This window comes from Achroia grisella, unplaced genomic scaffold, assembly GCF_030625045.1.
Source record: "Achroia grisella isolate CSIRO2021 unplaced genomic scaffold, CSIRO_AGI_Agris_v1 utg1668, whole genome shotgun sequence".
NCBI lineage: Eukaryota > Metazoa > Arthropoda > Insecta > Lepidoptera > Pyralidae > Achroia > Achroia grisella.
This window is the reverse complement of record NW_026712668.1, coordinates 1,165,249-1,188,727: the sequence shown is the minus strand read 5'-3', so window position 1 is coordinate 1,188,727 and position 23,479 is coordinate 1,165,249. Positions and strand designations below refer to the sequence as shown.

General features: G+C 33.5%; 1 protein-coding gene across 1 annotated transcript in view; it reads right to left on the bottom strand.

The window, feature by feature from the left end:
* Positions 1–3,361: 3,361 nt before the first annotated feature.
* The window catches only part of LOC131841402 (uncharacterized), a 32,790-nt gene continuing 12,672 nt past the window's right edge, over positions 3,362–23,479 (bottom strand). Inside the window, exons 2-3 of the mRNA XM_059189717.1 lie at positions 14,538–15,092; positions 3,362–3,667 (exon numbers count right to left, since the gene is read on the bottom strand). Of these exons, the coding sequence (XP_059045700.1) occupies positions 3,500–3,667; positions 14,538–15,092 (723 nt within the window). The 3' untranslated portion in view covers positions 3,362–3,499. The remainder of the gene's footprint in view (positions 3,668–14,537; positions 15,093–23,479) is intronic.

Genomic DNA, 23,479 nt, shown 5'->3' with positions numbered 1-23,479 from the left:
ATGTAAGTTTTTTTTATTTATGTATGTGTATGTGCAATTTTCTTAAAAAAATGGATACAATTTTTGCTTCTTGTATTAATATGTACCTAAATGTCTTAATACAACGATTGTGGTATCAGTATATCTTCGATAGAAGAATATGTAACTTGTGGACTGTGATCAACGTTCTTTATATGTACCTATAGAAGTGGAGAAGGTTTTTTTGTATTTTCAATGACTAGTTAACCCGCCCAACTTTGTCTGCATCACACTTACACGATATTTATCATTATATTTCGCCCTATTTACATAATATCTTTTAAAATTATAGCCTATTTGTCATTCTGATGTATAAGCTATATTACTGTAAAGTTATATCAAAATACTTTCGGTAGTTTTTGCGTGAAAGAGTAATAACCATTCATACTCACAAATTTCGCGTTTATAATATTACTTGCGACTAGCGATTCACCCGGCTTCGCACGAGTACAATGCTGATACTAAATATAACTACCTGTTTGTTTACAACATCACATTAGAAACCTCTAAATTTACCAGTGTTTCTCTACAATATAATACATGTATTATATACATAAACCTTCCTCTTGAATCACCCTATGTATTAAAAATAACCGCTTCAAAATCCGTTGCGTAGTTTTAAAGATTTAAGCATACATAGGGAAAGATAGCGACACCAACTTTGTTTTATACTATGTAGTGATTAGCTCCACCGACAAGAGCGTAGCTCTTAAATTATGAATGAATGAATGAATGAGTGATTAAGATATAACTGTAGACGGTAAATATATATTTGTAGACGAGTACAGGCTATCGTAAATGTATATTCGGGTATTGGTTTATAATCACAACCACAGATAACATAATATTACATAATCACAACTGACATGTCAAATGAATCGGCTGTCTCTAAATTACAATAGCTTACATTCATCTTTTAATCGTTTCTTTAAATTACACTGACATTAATATTTTCCCTTTTTTTAGTAACACTTTTCCTCGAAGCTCGGCTCCTGTAGGTCGTAGCGTGATGTTATAGAAACTAAAATATTTCTCGATAAATGAGCTATTTTATTTATTTTTTACTAGCTGTTCTCGCGACTTCTTCCGCGTGAAATTTAACTTTATTTTTTTTTAAATAAAAGTAGCCTAAGTTACTCCTTATTACATCAGCTATCTGCCAAAAGAAGTCCCGTCAAAATCGGTCCAGCCATTTCAGAGATTAACCGGAACAAACAGACAGACAGATAAAATTGTAAAAAAAAATATTTTGGTGTATATACCTTATTTATATTCATATGCATGTAAAAAATGGTTATTTCAATATTACAAACAGACATTCCAATTTTATTTATATGTATCGATTTATTCATTTATTTCAGGCAACTAGGCCCATATTATACTTACCTTATAGACTAACATACATATAATTTCATATTTAAAAACTAATATATTGATATTGTGTGTGTGGTCACGGCACTGAAGACGGCAATCTGCCACGGTAGTGCCGATATACCACACCATTCGGCCAGTAGTCCACCTTCATGAAGGTGGGCAGCATGTTGGTGGGGACCAGACTATGTAAGACTAAAAGAATTTTCAAAAACGGTCCAGTATATCTAGAGATTATATTAAACTAGATAATAAAAATGTAATGTAGACACGAGAAAATAAAATCTTATGAATAAATAATCTCAGGACAATTCACACAGCGCCATCTAGACCCAAGTTAAGCTAGCTAAAGCTTGTGTTATAGGTACTAGATAACTGATACATATACATAGATATTTTTTTTTAAATACATACATATTATACGTAGAAAACACCCAGACCGATACAAACAATCATACTCATGAATACAAATGTTTGTGCCGTGCGAGGAATCATACTCGCGACCATCGGTCGTAAAGAGGTGTTCTAGATCACTAGACCACCGAGGACGTCGAAATGAAGAAGAAATAAAAAAGTTGAAGGAGTGGTCTATGTCGACAAAAAGACCCTACAAATAAAAAAAAACTGATCAGTTACTCATTGTTGTTAAATAAATCAAGTGACATTTGCAGAAGATATTGCTCCATTTTTGATTCTTCCTGATAAATTGCATTTTCCGCATTCCGCTGAATAAAAAAAAATCTAGTACTGAATTTGCTTACAAAAAGTTTTTATTGACTTGAATTTTAAAAACAGGTTGTATCTCCACAAACAGTCTTAAACAAGTTACATTCTTAAATCAATAAAGTCAATAAATTTATATTCCACTACGACGATAACCGTTTACCATCAGATGGGCCGCTCGCTTACCACCTATGTGGTATAAAAAAAAAAGCATTGTAAAAAAAATGGAATACAAAGTAAAAAATATATTCCAGTTGGAATTAACTGGAATTAGGTTCATTTTACTTGATTGATTGAATCTGCCAATCCTGAATTTGTTTGTTTGTCACGTCATTACTCATCATCACAGTTTAAACCTATTATTTACAGCAGAAGAACATCAGCTACTCTTTAGTCAGGCATAAAAATCTATTAGTCTATATTATAAAAAACATATTTAATTTCTTATTTATGAGCAACTAGCTATTCGTCCTGGCTTCGCACGGGTGTACATGTATTACATATATAAACATCACTCTATCTGTTGCTAAAACAGCTTTAACCGTTGTGTAGTTTAAAAGATTAAAGCAAACAGACAGTAGAAATGATTTCATTTTATACTGTGTAAAAGATATTAGATTGTTTTTATACATACAGAAAAAGAAATTATGGTGAAAGTAGATGTAGTAAGGTAAGATCACACATCTTCTAGTAACGGATTTTATTGTAGTGATATATGAGTTATATGTTCTGATAATCAGGATTCTGTTGCACAGAATCATAAATCTGATTGCGCAAAGAATGTACAGCAGTTTCTATGTTGATTGTCGCATGCCTCGTCCTTGTTAATGTGTATTTACTTAAAAGAGCAATACGCAAGTTTCTTACTTATTCTTCTCGTGCTGAACTTGCGCTTCGAATCATTGGTAGAATAAAAAAATATGTTTTTTTTAATGTGTTTATATTAAGTTTATTTGGATAAATATATATTATAGCTGGCTCATCCGTCATACTCGTGAACGGGTGCTGCTTGTGGGGACTAGTCTGTTCGGGTTACAAACACTGATTAGACTTTTAAAATTACAATAGCACATGCTGGTAGTCACTCTATTCTCATAAATTTGAATTTAAAAATGAATCTGTATTATTATAAACAATAATTGAAAACAATACGAGCTGAGTTTCTTGTCAGTTCTTCTCATCTCGAAATCATTCCGTAGATTTGACATATCAGTCTGTAATAGACCTACATGAATAAAGATATTATGATTTAAAGATTTCTATAGTTGTAGCCGTTATGCATTGATGGGATCTAGCATTTGACAATTGATTAGGTTCTATTACTAAATGGCTGTTAAATTATCTAATACTTTATTTACAAAATTATTTCTAATTATCTATATTTGAATCATTCGGCGTCGGTCCTCCGGACCACTGCCTCGAAGCCGCGCTTCTCATCAGCCGTGTATTCAACGAGACGCTGTTTGCCATCCGGGTCTATGAAGCTGTAAAAACCACGGACCTTGTCGCCGTCTCGCGTCTCCTGGGCAGCTTTATTGTCACCCGTCTTTCTATCCTGAAATATAAAACAAGTAAACTATACATAGCTGTTATATATACTATTGGCGAAGATTATTAATTGGCATAGGACAATTTTACATGACAAGAAAAAAAATAATAAATAAATAAAAAAAAAAAATCACACGGGGGTTGAAAATACGTTTTTTTTTATTTCTTTATGGATGATAATGGAATGGTGCACCCGCCTGCGCTAACGGTTTACGCTGGCGGGCACCAGTGGAGGATGATAGGAACATGAAGTGAGATCAAAAAAGTAGCCTAAGTTACTACTTATTACATCAACCAATATATTACATTACCAATAAAAGTGCCGTCAAATTCGGTCCAGCCCTTTCAGAGATCAGCCACAACAAACAGATAGACAGACAAAAATTGTAAAAAATGTTATTTTAGTGTATTTACCGTATTTATATACATATGCATGTAGTAAAATGTTATTTCAATATTACTCCAATTTTATTTATATGTTATACATATAAATAAAATTGGAGTGTCTGTTTGTAATATTGAAATAACAGTTTTTTACTACATGCATATTACTAACTAAGTAAATTAACGCGATGTGTTACTAACAGCAAATATAAATTACAATACATATCAATTTCGTTTCATAACCGTTTGAATGACCTTGCATGTATATACTATTTACTTGTTTTTGGTGCTTATTACGATGCCTTAAGCACTATTTTGTAATTGGTAATGGTAGTGTGAGGGACAAGTTCAACGCAAGGTCGCTATTGGGAATATTACGTGCGCGCGCGCATGTATTAACGATCAATGGTTTAAATTGAACTATCGAATTTTACACGTCACGTGACAAACAATTTAAATATTTCCTACTCTATATCAATTGTTTAGACATATTGATTGGAATTATACGACTTCCGCATTTATTTTAAAATGAAAATTAATTAAAAAAACATATATTTATATTTACGTCATTTAACATTGTATATATTTAGGCCACGAAATGCATGTTAGTAATTTACAGATAATAATAATCATTTTCAGCATATACACTTTCACACTGTTTAGCATATCGCTTTACTTCTGATGATCGCGGATTCGATTCCTCGCACGATACAAACATTTGTATTCATGAGTATGGTTGTTTGTATCGGTCTGGGTGCTTTCGATATATATAATGTATGTATTTACAAAAAAAAGTATCTAAGTATTTATATCGGTTGTCTAGTATCGATTACAAAACCTCTGCTTAGCTTGGGACTAGATGGCGCTATGTGAATTGTCCAGGGTCATTATTATCATTAAGATCTATTGTTACTAGGCAGACTGGGCGGCAATAATTTGTAATTGCCGAGTATATACTTAATGAACGCTATGTTGCGTAACGACCACACCTCCAGATTGCGTACTTAATCATATTTCCTACGCCAGTCGTTCTCAAACTTATTTGTAACACACACAAAATTATAAATAATGAAAAGAAAATTAAATAAAGTTAATAAAAAAAGACGAAATTGTCTGTAGACATTGACCACGAATTAATTACTGATTAGCCTTTTTAATTAATAATAGTCATAATAGACATTAAACTAAATCATATAAATGTAAACTTCTACATTTGTTCATAAAACGAACTTATGAACTGAGAAATGAGATGAAACTGATATTGTTTGTATCGGTCATCAGGTTGTTTTATGTATGTTTCATGATTTATGTTATGTATGTGTTTACAAAAAAAAACACTAAGTATATCTATTAGTTCTCAATACCCATAACACAAACTCTGTTTAGCTTGGTACTAGATGGCGCTGTATAAATAGTCCAAGGATATTATTATATTATAACTATCATTTAAAATAGCCAGACGCAATTCACGCTTTGGAAAACACTGTACTGTACTATCCAGCTAAGGTTACATTCACACATCGCTACATACCTTTCCCGTAACCTCCATTGCCGCTTACGTGACGTTGAACTTGGACGTGCCACTACAGTACCCAGTAATGTACTCTAATTGCTAATTTACATATCGACAATAGTCGCAAAAAATGTTCTGATTTCGTTAACATTTTGCAATTACCGATTGTGGTTTTAAGTAGTGGATTGTTTGCAATAGGTGGTGTTATCTTTGTAAGTACAACTGTATTTATAGAGTTTCGTTATTATGTGACCGACATAGCCCGAAGAATTGCGACTTTGAAGTGGCAATGGGCAGGGCACATAGATCGTAGGACAGATGGCCGTTGGGGCAGTAAAGTCCTCGAGTGGCGACCACGGACCGGAAGACGCAGCGTGGGAAGGCCTCCAGCAAGGTGGACCGACGATCTGGTCAAGATCGCGGGAAGGCATTGGATGCGAGCAGCGCAGGACCGATCGTCGTGGAGATCTTTGGGGGAGGCCTATGTCCAGCAGTGGACGTCTTCCGGGCTGCGATGATGATGATGATGATGATATTCGTTACATATATATATATATATATATATATATATATATATTATGTATGAAATGGAATGGGGCACCCTCCTGCGCTAACGTTGCTTTACGCTGGCGGGGCACCAGTGGAGGGTGATAAGATGAGCATGTCAGTTGTTAGCCCATCGTAAATTCACCAAGAATTTATCACGATGGTTTCCAGGGGGAACCGCGTGGAGGTCAACCTGACATGATACATTGCTAGCAATAAGATCATCAGTCCACAGAAAAATACCCATTGAAAGGGGCACACAATTTATTCATATAATATTTGTATCAGTCTGGGTGTTTTCTATGTATCTTATAGATGTATTTTCCATAAAACTAAGTGTTTATATCAATTGTCTAGTACCAACACACAAGCTTTGCTTAGCGTGAGACTAGATGGCGCTGTGTTAATTGTACAAGGTTATTTTTTTATCTATACATATAAATAAAATTGGAGTGTCTGTTTGTAATATTGAAATAACCGTTTTTTACTACTTGCATGTGAATATAAATACACTAAAATAACATTTAAAATAATTACAATTTTTGTCTGTCTGTCTGTTCCGGCTAATCTCTAAAATGGCTGTGCCGATTTTGACGGGACTCTTTTTAGCAGGTATTCGATGTAATAAGGAGTAACTTAGGCTAATTTTATTTTAGGAAGATTCTTTCGTTTTAGACAAATAAAGTTAAATTCCACGACGACGAGGTCGCGGGAATAGCTAGTTTATAATATAAAAAGAAAGTTCTGTAGCAGTAGACAATAGAACCTTAATAATGTTCAAACTTATAATTTAAGTTAATTATACACGTATCGTGAACAACAATTGATTTATAACTGATATGATCCGAGTTACGATACTATCATTCGAGATCTTAGCAAATTGATTGAAAACTTTAAATCTATCGCACTGACAATATTATCTGATTACATTAATAATGAGTGCGTAGCGACTTCTATGTTAATTATCGCATGCCTCTTACTTGTTATACTGTAATTATTTATATAAAAAAAACATCTATTAAAAAGAGCAACACACAAGTTTCTTGCTCGTTCTTCTTGTGATGAATCTGCATTCCGAATGAGTGGTAGAATCAAAATATGACTATTCAAAAGTGCTTGTAATGAGTTTATTTGAATAAAGATTATTTCTATTTCTATTTCTGATTCTTTTCGATCTGTAACAGTTACAATAAACTCGTGAGAACCGCTTTGTTGTATCGATTGTAATATCGATTATGTGTCATTAACCTGTCACTCGATATCTCGATTACATACCTTAGTAGTTATAGTATTTGTGAATGACCTCGAATATGTAGGTTCGAGTTTTGACATAGAATTAGCTAGCACTGTACAGTATCTGTGTTGCTAGGTAAAGTTAGTTTTGGTTATTTTCTATCCAAATTTTTTTTCTGCTGATTTTAAATTAATGTAATGATGCTCTAATGCTGTTGGCCGCAGCTGGCCTTTACAGCTTCACCGGACGATAGGGGGCGAGTGCAGATGGCACTCCAAACCATAGGAAGGACTTATGGAGCAGCCGAAGGTCAACTCACGCCTGACTGATACGACTTTAGGCTAAGGGTACCTTTAGGGATTCGAAGGTAACCTCAGGCCGTTGTAATTTCGATCCCTGTTTGAAATGGGCAGGGGATCGATCAGAGGGGATGATGTAAGGATGATATACCATCGTACGTTGCTGTAGAACATTCCATTGTATACAGCATGATATATGTATTATTTACTAGCTGTGCCCGCCTATATGTTATTCTGATCTATAAGCTATATTACTGTAAAGTTTAATCAAAATTTTTGCGTGAAAGTGTAAAAAACATCACGTTTATAAGGTTAGTGATTTTTTATTTTATTTAGGTACAATATATATTTTGCAGTATATGCTTAAATTGTACGGTGAAACCCCGCTCCCTGTATAAAAAAATGTAATACATTAATAACGACCTCGGTGGTCTAGCGGTCTAGCACACCGCTTTACGTCCGATGGTTGCGGGTTCGATTCCTCGCACGGCACAAACATTTGTATTCATGAGTATGATTGTTTGTATCGGTCTGGGTGTTTTCTATGTATAATATGTATGTATTTACGAAAAAAAAATTATCTATGTACGTGTAGAAGTTATCTAGTACCCGTAACACAAGCTTTAGGTAGTTTTACTCGGGTCTAGATGGCGCTGTGTGAATTGTTCTGAGATTATTATTATTATTATTAATTAAAATATATATATATTTATGTATATTGAGTAAAATGTGTGACAATAAATTCTAAACGAGTGAAAGTAATACCCCCACTACATAATTGGGCACGGTCTGCACTGTGAAAGCGTAGGTTGGTTTCTGCATTATAATATAGTTTTAACAAATATACATTCAACAAACTATATTTAAAATGCATATGTATTCCCTATCACTGGAACGGATGGTGTAATTGCATTGGTAATTCTCGAGGTTGTTAACAAAAATGACAATTTATTCTTTTGTTATTGGTGCTTCCATCACCGGAGAGTTAATCATTGTGCGATCAGTGGTTGTGATCATTTTTAGATTATTATCGTCAGTTGTACCGTCTAGTTTATCTGCAGTGCCGCTTTCATAAAAATAATAAATAAATAATATAGAACAATTAACACAGCGCCATCTAGTCCCAATGTAAGCAGAGCTTGTGTTATGGGTACTAGACAACTGATATAAATACTTAGATTTTTTTTGTAATATATGTATGTATATATACATAGAAAACACCCAGACTGACACAAACAATCATACTCACGAATACAAATATTTGCCGCGTGCGAGGAATCGAACCCGCGACCATCGGAAAAAAGCGGAGTACTCAATCGCTAGTACTAGACTATCGGGGACGAAACTGAAAAATCAAAGTTTAAGAATAAACGAATATAAAGTTAAATATAGAATTAATTTAAGTATAATACATATGTTACGTATCATTAATCCAATTGATAGAAAACAATATAATGTTTCAATTAACATAGTAATATTGTTTAACAATATTGCATTTATTATAACCGAAGATCCGGGAAGCAGGCCGGCAAGCGAGTGAGTTACAAGGCTGCAGTGTTAACAAACGAGAAAGTTCGAGCCAACGTGGATTTGTGCCATCAAATAAGTGACGTGATATTGGAGGCAATCTATCCTTTCAGAAATCCCCAAATTTAGAGGTAACTTGGAGGGTATAAATGTTTGGTCATATAGGAGGAAATTCATCCTCTCACAAATATCCAAATTTAGGGGTAACTTGGAGGTTACAAATGTTTGGTCACATAGGAAGAAATGCAACCTATCAGAGATTCTCAAATTTAGGTGTAACTTGGAGGGTACAAATGTTTGGTCACATTGGAGAAATGCAACCTCTCAGAAATACCCAAATTTAGGGATGACTTGGAGGGTACAAATGTCTGGTCGCTTTGGAAGAAATGCAACCTTTCAGAGATTCTCAAATTTAGGTGTAACTTGGAGGGTACAAATGTCTGGTCGCATTGGAAGAAATGCAACCTCTCAAAAATACCCAAATTTAGGGATGACTTGGAGGGTACAAATGTCTGGTCGCATTGGAAGAAATCCAACCTCTCAGAAATCCTCGAATTTAGGGGTAACTTGGAGGGTACAAATGTTTGGTCACATTGGAAGAAATGCAACCTTTCAGAGATTCTCAAATTTAGGTGTAACTTGGAGGGTACAAATGTCTGGTCGCATTGGAAGAAATGCAACCTTTCAGAGATTCTCAAATTTAGGTGTAACTTGGAGGGTACAAATGTCTGGTCGCATTGGAAGAAATGCAACCTTTCAGAGATTCTCAAATTTAGGTGTAACTTGGAGGGTACAAATGTCTGGTCGCATTGGAAGAAATGCAACCTTTCAGAGATTCTCAAATTTAGGTGTAACTTGGAGGGTACAAATGTCTGGTCGCATTGGAAGAAATGCAACCTTTCAGAGATTCTCAAATTTAGGTGTAACTTGGAGGGTACAAATGTCTGGTCGCATTGGAAGAAATGCAACCTTTCAGAGATTCTCAAATTTAGGTGTAACTTGGAGGGTACAAATGTCTGGTCGCATTGGAAGAAATGCAACCTTTCAGAGATTCTCAAATTTAGGTGTAACTTGGAGGGTACAAATGTCTGGTCGCATTGGAAGAAATGCAACCTCTCAGAAATACCCAAATTTAAGGGTAACTTGGACAAACGTTTGGCTGATGTGTAGGGCATTGAAAATAATAATATTATAATATCTTTGGAAAATTCACACCAATCCACCTTCTAATCTGAAGCTAAATGGTTGACAATAAATGTTTTTCTTTCTTCTTTCTTTCTATTCCAATTTCATAAAAATAATAAATAAATAACCCTGGACAATTAATACATCGCCATCTAGTCCCGCTGCAAGCAGAACTTGTGTTATGGGTACTAGAGAACTGATATAAATACTTGTTTTTTTTTATAAATACATACATAATATACACAGGATATTCCTGGACCGATACAAATAATCATATTCAAGAATACAAATGTTTGTACCGTGCGAGGAATCGAACCCGCAACCATCTGAGTAAGGTGCAGTGCTAAGTTACTTCGGCAAAGTCATATCTAGTCGCTGTGCTACAGGTTTAAGCACTTGACAAACAAAAACAATGACTGCATGAAAAAAGTTATTGAGTTTAATTATAAACTTTCGCGTTTACTACACTTTATTAATGAACAACGGGTTTTGACATGAATAATTTTATGGTAAATAAAATATCTATACATATAAATAAAATTGGAGTGTCTGTTTGTAATATTGAAATAACCGTTTTTTACTACATGCATATGAATATAAATACCCAAAATAACATTTTTTCTCTGTCTGTCTGTTTCTTCCGGCTAATCTCTGAAATGACTGGACCAATTTTGAAAGGACTTTTATTGGCAGCTAGGTGATGTATAATAATAAGGAGTAATTTAGGCTACTTTTATTTTAGGAAAATAAAGTTAAATACCACGCGGACGAAGTCGCGGGAACAGCTTGTATACCATAAAACTATTCATTTTAAAATCCGTTTAACTATATCACCAATGGTATTGAGTTTGTTTTGAAGACTTTCTAATACAACAAACAAAGAGACGTCCACATGTCAACAATGCATTGCGTGTTAAAATATTTTATTGTTAATGCGCATGCTATGATCAATATCAATCAATAATGATTAATAATGTGATGACGGACATTCGTGTATTGAAATGTGGAATTATATTTTAATCAACTGCAATAGACGTTGTCATTCTGACTCTAGAATATCTAGATACCTCTTATTTTGTTTAACTCGAAGTCATTTTGCTCTCTCTCTTTTTTTATTCTAATCTTACATGACATAGATTAAGGACATTTATGTATTGTTATGTGGAATTATATTTTTAATCAACTGCAATAGACGTTGTCATTCTGACTCTAGGTATATCTTATTTTGTTTAACTCGAAGTCATTTTGCTCTCTCTCTTTTTTTATTCTAATCTTATATGACACAGATTAAGGACATTCGTGTATTGAAATGTGGAATTATATTTTTAATCAACTGCAATAGACGTTGTCATTCTGACTCTATATCTTATTTTGTTTAACTCTAAGTTATTTTGTTCTCTCTCTTTTTTTATTCTAATCTTATATGACACAGATTAGGGACATTTATGTATTGTAATGTGGAATTATATTTTTAATCAACTGCAATAGGCGTTGTCATTTTGACTCTATATCTTATTTCGTTTAACTCTAAGTTATTTTGTTCTCTCTCTTTTTTATTCTAATCTTACATGACATAGATTGGAATTTAGACTTGTTTTCCTGGCTGTATTACCTATTATGTATATATAGGGGATATTACACTATAATATATAAATAGACAGTAGATAGGACTTATCATAAATGTCTGAAATAGACCTATAAGATTAAAGAATATAACAAGATTAAATAAGAAATTTTACCTAAATGTCGTTTAACTAAAGTTAGTAATTCATTTTATGGCAATTGCGTAAGGTTTTACAACAAAATACCAGAGTCTGTTATAAATCTGCCTGAAAAAAAGATTTAAATGTCACATAAAACACTTGCTTTGCAAAAAAGCTTACTATAAAATTGAAGAATTCGTTAACGATAATAATGTTTTTATAGAAAAACTTAAAATGCGTAGCTGACAATATTATCTGATTACACTAATAATGAGTGCGTAGCGATTTCTATGTTGATTATCGCATGCCTCTTACTTGTTATACTGTAATTATTATATAAAAAACATCTATTCAAAAGAGCAACACACAAGTTTCTTGCTCATTCTTCTTGTGATGAATCTGTATTCCGAATGAGTGGTAGAATCAAAATATAACTATTCAAAAGTGCTTGTAATGAGTTTATTTGAATAAAGATTATTTCTATTTCTATTTCCAAAAATAAATTATTATTTTTAAACAAATAAAACCTGAAAACTAAATCTTATAACTGGATGCACTCAAACTCAAAACTCAATCTTATAATTGTTTACCTAAATAGAATCATTTCACTTCTTTTGCATGTCATATTTTTTATCACTATGCCTATGGTTCAATTCGGAACTACTTCTAACTACTCCTAAACTAACTAAATTAACTACTTCAGAATTGGAAAAAAAATTAACTTGTAATTTTTTGACTGTGATTGTTAATAAGTTATTAAGTGGTCATTTTCCATTAGGTGGGCTGTCAGCAGGCCTGCCAATAAAAAAATGGACCACTATATCCTGGGGCAAGGTCGACTAGTTCTATAAACAAAGTGTAGTATGTAATTAGTATCGCTACAATTATGCAATGCAAATTCAATAGTTCTCGACAATGTTCCGTGAAATGTTTATTTATGAATGGTTTAACATTTTTAATTTTTTCTCTACCGTCCAGTTCAGTATATAGATCCAATTGAGAAGAACTGGCAAGAAACTCAATTGAATATTTTATTATTTTTTTTAAAAGTCAGTTTATTTACAATGTATATTTATATAGGTATATATGTCTAACATTAAGATAGATAGATAGATAGATAGAATATACTTTATTTGCAACGTAAGAAGAAGCAAAGCAAAGCAGTAAAGTTATGATAGGGCGTTAAATAAAACATTAAATGAAAATCCCGTGCATGAACAACTATTGCCATGCACGCTCGTCATTCAAGTAATCGTTCGTCGTCAGTAAATATGATTTAACAGATGTTTTTAATTACTAAGGTTTCTAAGGACTGTATTTTTAATATATTTTAATTTTAGTTTTAAGAGAAACTACGGTCGCTGAAGGTAAAGACATATATTTTAAATGTAACAAATAATAGAAAATAGGATTTTAAATATATATAAAAAAATACAATAAAAGTCAAAAAAGAATAAAAGTGCGTCATGCACAGATGTTTTGAATTTATTTAAGGGTAATTCCAGTATATCCTTTTGTATCACATTGTAAATTTTTATACCTATTTCCATAAAAGACTTATTGACTTTTTCTAAACGACACTTGGGGACAGCAAGTTTGTCTTTAAATCTAGTATTAATATTATGAAACTTACTTACCATATCTAGAAAGTTACTGGTGTACTACTTAATGTAACAGTCAAAATGTCAAAGTATTACATATAAATTCGTTTAACAATACAATTGAAATAAAAATACAAATTAGTTTAAGTGAAATAAAATCTGAAAGTGTGAAATCTATCTCACGGATCTGTAACACTTAATATCGTCTGGTAATTCTATTGTGGACTAATGTAAAACAACTGTACTGATATGTAAATTTTGAAATAATGTGTAAATTTAGAACTTTCGTGGAAATTTTGAACGAATGTTTTAGCCAAACTAAGATTCCATTAGCCAAACTAAATTCGATATAAATGTAAAAATATTTTCATTCGTTCATTAATAGTTGATATTACCTGATGGTATCTCAATTATACTAAGAAATACTCATATGTAATACTAGCTGTACCCGCGATTTCATCCGCGTGGAATTTAACTTTATTTTTCTAAAATAAAAGTAGCCTAAGTTACCTTATTAAATCAGGTACTTGCCAATAAAAGTCCCGTCAAAATCGGTCCAGATATTTCAGAGATTAGCCGGAACAAAGAGAGAGGCGGACAGGCAGACAAAAATTGTAAAAACTGTTAATTTGGTGTATGTAGCGTACTTATATGCATATGCATGTAGTAAAAAACGGTTATTTCAGTATTACGAACAGACACACCAATTTATATGTTTAAATTATCTGATAGTATCTCAATCATACTAAGAAATACTCATGAATAATCATCATCATCATCATCATCTGCTTCTTCCTTATCCCATTTATTTGGGGTCGTCGTAATACCTTTATTAATAATATTAGCAATAATTAAGAATAAAGAAATTATGAAGAAAATACTCACGAAAACATCATAAGAATAGCTATACTGAGGGTGTGGATTATGATGATCACGAGCATTATCACCATCTCTTGCATAATGCGCCAAATTCAACGGATTCGCCTTCACTGGTTGTATCTTTTGTATTCTGAATGGATCAGACCTGATCCCTGAAAACGAGGTCTTACTTCTCAGCACAGGTTTGTAGTCATGGTATAACACCTTCTTACTCAAACCAGGGTTGTTAAACGTGTATGGCACAGTTCTATACTTGATAGCGTCTTGGTTGTTTGACGGGAAAGTTTGGAATTTTTGTGACTTTAGCAGATTCTGCGTACCAATATACCTCTCGTATTCGGGCAGTTTTGTATCTGGATCGTTGATGTAACCAACGAGAGCTTCTTCTAATGTTTTGTAGGTCTTGTAAGCTGATTCCTGGCCTTTGGAGCCTGGGCCGGTGTCGTCATATTTGTTTTCTATGGCGAACCGTATTTGCGCGTCTGTAGCGGCTGAGTATTTTGGGTAGTGTTGGAATTCATTGGTATTGATGCCTGTTGCGCAAGCGAATAGCAGTGGTATCTGTAAAGAAGGAAATTGCATTTAATAAATTTATTTATTCATCCATAACAATATAAATTATATAGGTTAACGTAATAGTAACTTATACAGTTATATTTTCTTTATAACACAGGGGGCAAACTGGCATGCGGCCTGATGGTATGCGACCTGATGGTAAGTGATTACCGCCGCCCATGAGCATCCGCAACACCAGGAGAATCTGATCCACATTTCCCAACAAACAAAATTGAATAGTAAAAATATATTTAGATATTTTTATAATATAAAAAAGCATCACTCATACTTTTTCCACTTCGCAACGTAGAATATTTTAGCAAACTAGAATGTGAACTATGTGTCTATAAAATTTTGTTCTAATCTATTAACTCCGGCAGGATTGAGTAACGAATATTAAAAACTTTAACATTTATAATACCAGTAGGATTACTGACTGTATTCATTATTGAAGTTTCAACACTTGGATAATATTTAAGAATGTTCACCGAAGTCTAGTAGTCCATTACCATCTCTAAGAGCATTGGGATTCCAAGGTGATGGAGCGGTGTCGACATCTCTAGCTCACGATATATTGAGCGATCGTCAAAATGGCTTTCGCCGTAATCGCTCAACTGGTGATCTTTTAGTGTATCTCACACATCGCTGGGCTCTTGGCATCGAGAGCAAAGGTGAGGCGTTGGCAGTCAGCCTTGATATGGCGAAGGCATTCGATCGAGTTTGGCATCAAGGTCTTCTATCGCCCTGAATACCAGAGCGAAATGGCGGTACTTTTGTCAGATTCATCAAAACGAACCAGAGACATTAACGCTATTGTATCTCCCCGAACTGTTTTTGCGCATATTAATGATTTGTTAACTACGGTTGACATTCATTGCTATGCGGATGACAGTACTGCTCTCATCTTTTTCCGTTGTGCAGGAGAACAGCTTGTGTCTGAAATCGAGAGTACTCTCACCAGAGTTTCCGATTGATTGAACTTAATTCAATTCAACCCTCGACACAAGCCTGCGCGTTCAGAGACGCTGTGGCTTCCAGAACACGTCCATTACCATCTCTAAGAGAATTCTCGTCGATGAGTCACCTCGAAGAAAAGGTCAAGCTGGCGTCTCGGTGTGCTGAATAGAGCGGTATCGAACCACTTCTATTGTATAAGTCGTAGGCGAGGAGTACTGCTCTCATCTTTGGGCAGCATCGCTTTGTGTGATGATCTCTCTCTACCGAATATACAACTTCGCATCGTTTTGTGTGTTTATACAACGGACTGTGTTCTGATGAATTGTTTGACATGATACCTACGGTTACCTTTTACCATCGCACCGCTCGCCATCGACAGGGAATTCATCCCCACACGCTGGAACCTAAGTGGTCTCGGACAGTGCGGTTTCAGAGGAGCTTCCTCCCGCGTACACTTAGATTGTGGAATGAACTACCTGCCGAGGTTTTCTCGAGAGACTACAGCATGGGGTTTTTCAAGAAGGGTATATTAAGGTTTCTTAAGGGTCGGCAACGCGTATGTGACACCCCTGGTGTTTCAGGCGTCCATAGGCTACGGTAACCGTTTACCATCAGATGTTACCGTATGATTGTTTGCCACCTAAGTGGTATAAAAAAAAAATCTTTTCAAAATTATAACTAAACTATTTTCAATAGTACTGTTTATGCAAGTTTTATGTAAAACTGGCTGACTTAGCAAATATAATATGATAACGCTCTTACGAAATAGAGATTGATGGTAGAAGCGTGAAAATTTAGGGTAATATGTATTTTTGAATGCCTAATCATAAAAAAAACAAATTAACAATTTTGTTCAAAAATTTTTTTGTATAATATATATTTTTTATACCCTTGTTTGTTGTTTAATAGTTTTTTTATTTATAGATAACTGGCGGTGCTCGTGATTTTACCGTCATGAAATTTATAGCCTATATGTATTCTTCAAAATTCAAAAATTCAAAATTCAAAATATCCTTATTCATGTCTATTACAGACTCTTATTATATGTCTAATCTACCGTTTTATTATTTTGATGTATAAGTTATATTATTGAAATTTTAATCAAAATCCGTTTAATAGTTTTTGCGTGAAATAGTAACAAACATCCATCCATCATCTATCCATACTCACAAACTTTCTCATTAATAGTATGAGTAAAATTTAAACATCCATCCACTCATTTGTCCATCCATACACACAAAGTTTTGCTTTCATAATATTAGTAAAATCAAATTCAGTCGTGATTGCCTTTAACTGGTCAACTGATTTACGGACAGGTTTGAGTTAAGACTGTAATTTTTGCTGTTGCGAAGTCTACAGTTGCATGATGAATAATTAATAATTCTAAACACTGTAATTAAGTTTGTATTAATGGTTTAACTTCTAATTAACTTGGTTTTGACGTCAATTATGGAGATTTAAAAAAAATGCATCAAGAAAATTATCATCTTAGTGATATAACTAAAATATACATAATATATATATATATATAATAGGCACGAGATAACAAGAAAACATATAAAAAGAATCATCAAATTTAAATTTAAAATAAATCAAATCAAATTTTAATTTTAAAAGAATATTACATAAAAATCAACTTAGTATACTAGTATAACTAAAGTAGTATATAAGGCACGAGAAAACAAAATTTATATATATTGCATACACATTCTTTTGCGACTGCTAATTGGAACTCAGGAACGTTCCTCGTAAGTTGCTCTAATAACCACTAAGCTATGATACTCTCTACAATTACTGATACATATAACTAGCTACACGCCCCGACTTTGCACGGGTAACATGTATTATACGTATAAACTATTCTCTTGAATAACTCTATCTACTGCTAAAAACTGCATTAAAATCCGTTGCGTAGTTTAAAAGCATTAATCCGTTAGAACAGTAAACTATATTATTTCAATTACTATAGTAATATTGTTTAACAATATTGCATTTATTACTGCTAGAACACTGAGGCCCTCAAAGTATATGTAAAGACTAGCTGTTCCCGCGACTTCGTCCGCGTGGAATTTAACTTTATTTTTCTAAAATAAAAGTAGCCTAAGTTACTCCTTATTACATCAGCTACCTGCCAAAAAAAGTCCCGTTAAAATTGGTCCAGCATTTCAGAGATTAGCCGGAACAAACAAACAGACAAAAAAAATCCGTGTATGTATCACATTTATATTCATATGCATGTAGTAAAAACGGTTATTTCAATATTACAAACAGACACTCTAATTTTACTTATATGTATAGATAATCGAAACTAGAACCTCCTTTTAGAAGTCGGTATAAACTAACTGCAGTTACGTAAGGTACAGCTGTAGTAACGGTTAATTCGAAACGAGCGTCGGTACATCAAAAGTAACGTTTGACCATCATAAAACTGGATGCTATAAAATATATTCAGATCACGTTAAAGTGGAAGTAAGTGAAAACAGAATTAATCACACACCAACAAGTATTACCCAACCATTGCTAAGAAGCTGTTACTTTTGCATTTTAACGAATAGGAAATTTCTTAGATTTATAAAGCTGACTCGCCAAATGTTATCTAAATATATAATATACTAGCTGCTCCCGCGACTTCGTCCGCGTGGAATAGATCTTAATGTTCTAAAATAAAATATTTTTTAAAATAAAAGTAGCCTATATTACATCAGATACCTGCCAAAAAAAGTTCCGTTAAAATCGGAGATTTCAGAGATTTCAAAGATTAGCCGGAACAAACAGACCGACAGACAGACAGACAAAAATTGCTGCGGGCAAAAGATAGTTTTTCCATATAAATTGAAATACTAATATCGATGTAAAATAAACAACTATTACCCAACCACTACCAAGAGTTTTTTTTTCTCTTTATTTTGGCAACAAACAGTCGTTATAAAAACATATAAATATACAAATAAAAGTAATTTTTACGATAGACATTGAGTGCCGAAAATTTTTTACTTAATTTTATTTTTAGTGAGCCTAGTGGACTAAAATAAAAACAAAACAATACAAATACGAAGAAAATGAATAAGAAAAATGAGTATGAATAAGAAATAAGAGTATTACAATACAAACATTATAATAATTATAATAACAAAAATAAAAATAAAAAGGGGGTTACTTTAGTATTTCGAAAAGTTTCTTTCTGTATGTAACTAAGGTGCAACAAAACGGATCCAATTCAAAGGAGTTATGCTTACTTTTGCATTTTAACGGGTAAGGAATTTCTTAAATTTATAAAGTTAACCGCTTGGTGCGAATATGTAGAATTTCCAGAGATTCGTAGGGATGAAGTCCTACTGGTAATCTTCTGGGTAAGCGCTACATATTAGGTTTAACCATCATTTCCCATCAGATGAGGTAAGGCCAATCGCAAACCCATTTATACCTCATAATAAAAAAAAAGAACACGATTTTTTTAAGTATTTAGGAAATTTATATATTAGTCATCATCATCATCATCGCAGCCCGAAAGACGTCCATTGCTGGACATAGGCCTCCTCCAAAGATCTCCTTGGTCCTGCGCTAGTCGCATCCAACGCCTTCCAGCGATCTTGACCAGATCGTCGGTCCACCTTGCTGGAGGCCTTCCCACGCTACGTTATCCGATCCGTGGTCGCCACTCGAGAACTTTACTGCCCCAACGGCCATCTGTCCTACGAGCTATGTGCCTGCCCATTGCCACTTCAGAGTCGCAATTCTTCGGGCACTCTGGTTCTTCTGCGGATCTCCTCATTTCTGATTCGATCACGCAGAGTAACTCCGAGCATAGCCCTCTCCATTGTCACGTATATCCCACACACACGTATATACTCTTTTGTTTATAGGTCTGTGGTTAAATTAAGAATAGATTAATATTGATTGTTTTTAATATTATTTATCTATATTCTTTGACAATAGAACTTTAACAATGTTCAAACGTATAATTTAAATGAATTATGGTCGCATTTCGACCACAGGGCGACCACTAGTATGTAAATATGGTGAAGATTATGTTTACGTATCTCATAATCAAGTTACAAATTGTTACACAACCTCATGGTATAACATCTCTAATCGAGGTTAACGAGCATGGTGGTTTGTTTAGTTTTAAAATTAAATATATGATTTATACAGTTGATTCAATGGACATTTATAACCATTGAGACACCATCCTCCATTTCACCTTGATAACCAAAAACCATTCACGAATTTTTAATTATTTCACAAGGTTATCTTTTTTAAGTTGAGCAATCTTTGGGTAGGTTTTTGGGTATAACATTTTGTTCGATCTGTATGTGTTTATGTGTATCTGTGTGTGCAGATTGAAGTAAGGTTAATGTCAATTACTGTATTTATTAATTTGATTCTTTTGTTCATAATGAATTTCATTCGAGAATTTATCAAGATATTTTCTAGAATGGCATCGTGATGCATATATGTCATTGTACTCATACTACATTCCTCTGTCGCTATTAATACTCATTAAAACCATAAATTTGCCATCTTTCTGTATGTGTCATCATCATCATCATTACTATCATCAAGTCATTGCATCCACTGCTAGACATAGGTCTCTCCCAAGGCACGCCACTCGGCACAATCTTCTGCTCTTCTCGTCCAATTTTTACTAGCAACCTTACGTATTTCGTCGCTCCACCTGCTGCGAGACGTCCTACGGTGCTTTTATGTATATGTGTTTGAATTTTATTTTTGTATTGAAGAGTTTAGTTATAAGTACAAAAACATGTTTGAGAGGTCCCTGCTCCTCAACTCACCAGCAGCAGATTTTCTCTAGTCTTCATCATTTTAGATGTTTTGGATGAGAAGAAATGATTAACAAAATTAGACTCTGGCTTGGGTACTATATGTTTTTTATAGCATAGGCAACTTGGAGGTAAGTGATTACGGTACCCATGAGCACTCGCAACACCAGGGCAATTGCAAGTACGTTGTTGGCCTTTTAAGAAGGAATCTCTTTTCTTGAAGATTTCATATCGGTTCGGAAATATATTGCTGGAAGGTGATACCATAATGTGGTTGTGCATGGTTATTAATGTATTTGTATTTTTTACATTGCATTTCTTTCTTTCTTTCTTTCAATGTAATATTTATACATATACATAAAATTTGAGTGTCTGTAATATTGGAAAAACCGTTTTTTACTATATGCATATGAATATAAATACGGTACATACACCAAAATAACATTTTTTACAGTTTTTGTCTGTCTGTTTGTTCCGGCTAATCTCTGAAATGGCCGGACCGATTTTGATGGGACTTTTATTGGAAAGTAGCTGATGTAATAAGGAGTAACTTAGTCTACTTTTACTTTAGAAAAATATATTTAAATTCCACGCGGACGAAGTCGTAAGTACAGCTAATGAATATAAATAATATATGTGTTGAAGTAAGGTCAAAGTGAAGGTCACGGTTATTTCGTGATCTTTACTCCTAAATGTAGATCATACCCACAATTCAATATTGTTATTAAAATGTTGAATCTAGATACGACGAGTTTCATAATTTCCCACTGTTCATTGTTCTCTATAAAATGGGCTATTATTTTTAAGTTTGTTGATGTAATCATTAGTTAACAGGCAATTGTTTAAAATGAACGGATGCAGTTGTTTGTTGTGAAAGCAACCTTATACTTAAACAAGTATTTATTATTACCCATACATTTAATAAAATTGGAGTCTCTGTTTGTAATATTGAAATAACCGTATTTCACTACATGCCATATGAATATAAATACGGTACATGTACCAAAATAACATTTTTTACAATTTTTGTCTGTCTGTCTGTATGTCTGTATATTTATTGCTGGTGCGGCGGTGGCTATGATCTAGCCTTCTTCGATGGACTATATTGTTGTATAGGAAACTGGCTGGTCGTATATGAATGACTTACCCTTACTTCAATGTGCTTGTTCTTCAGATTTTTCAGGAATTCACTCAGGTTGATTACAACTATTAAGACATGCGTGCGATATGAGTGCGACGTGCGCGCGCGGCGACGTCACTGATTATTGAATTAGCCGGGAGGGGTCAATGCACAAGACAAACCAGGTTTTGGCGTAACCATGCCCCCCGCCTTGACATAATGTCAAAGTAAAATTAACAAAAAAAAAATAAAGGAACTGACAGGAGTATAAACACACAGTGTAACTTGTATATTTAACTGTTACATCTTGAATACTTCCATATATGAGGTCTGCGTGTTTACAAAACGCTCGCATCTTTTACTGAACTTTGCATCAAACTACCTCCCCTGAAAAGTAGGATTTCTATGGTGCAGTCCCCTCCCTCTGAAAGTTTAACATTACAAGGATTTTATTATTTAAACATACAAAAAGACAAAAAAACAGCACTAAGGATTAATTTAACTCAACAATTTCTCAAGGTCATCGGTTTTGTTAATACATATTTGTCATCACCAAAGATCAGATCTTGTTTTATACTAAACAAGTAGTAACCAAAAATTAAAATTAGCCTTTACTCTATAACAATATTAAGTTTTATGCACATTATTGATGTGACAATGCTCACTTCATTATCTGTACTTATTGACTTATTATACTTATCTATACATTTTACAGTATACCTACATAATCGTAAAAACTCATCATACTTCTGTATATACCGGAACTTATTAACTTGAGACTTATTGTACATATTTTTAATAATTATAACTTCCACATGATCCTTGCATATCTCTACAAGTTCTCTTTTTCATCTACGCCCACCTTTGTTAATAGAGACGTTTGATTTAAATATATTATAGATCCAGATAGAACTACATTGCACGCATTATCATGCATATTATGCATACCTAACACTTTTCCTAATGTCTCCTTATTACAAATATTTAATTTCACACGAAACTGTGATTTTCTAGTAATTCCTGCCATCTTTGATGGACTAGATTTCACTTTCACTTGAGAACATTTATTAATTTTCTTAATTGGACCTTGCGTAATAACGCCTGAACAGCATGAGTTTAATTTTTTTAACTCATCACGACGGATAATTCGTCCGCTGTTCTATTTTGCAATTTACATTTCTCTCCATATAGTCATATTAAAAAGTAACATATTTTATACATTTTCTCTTTTTTGAAAAGGTATACGGACCCTATCAAGTCCGTCATAACATATTCATTATAATACCTGTATCAAAAAATCTTCTCCTAATATACCAATTATTCTTTAAATACATAAAACTTTTGTCTAAATTGCAGTTTCTGAAATTCATATTCAGGTAAACAAATCCCATTGCCTCTAGATTACCACAAACGCCTTTTATTATAGCGTTATCTTTATGGATCTTATATGAAGGCAAATTTTTTAACCAATCATACTTTAAAACTGACATTGACGCTCGAGTCTGCTATCAAAAATATATCAATTAAAACAATTA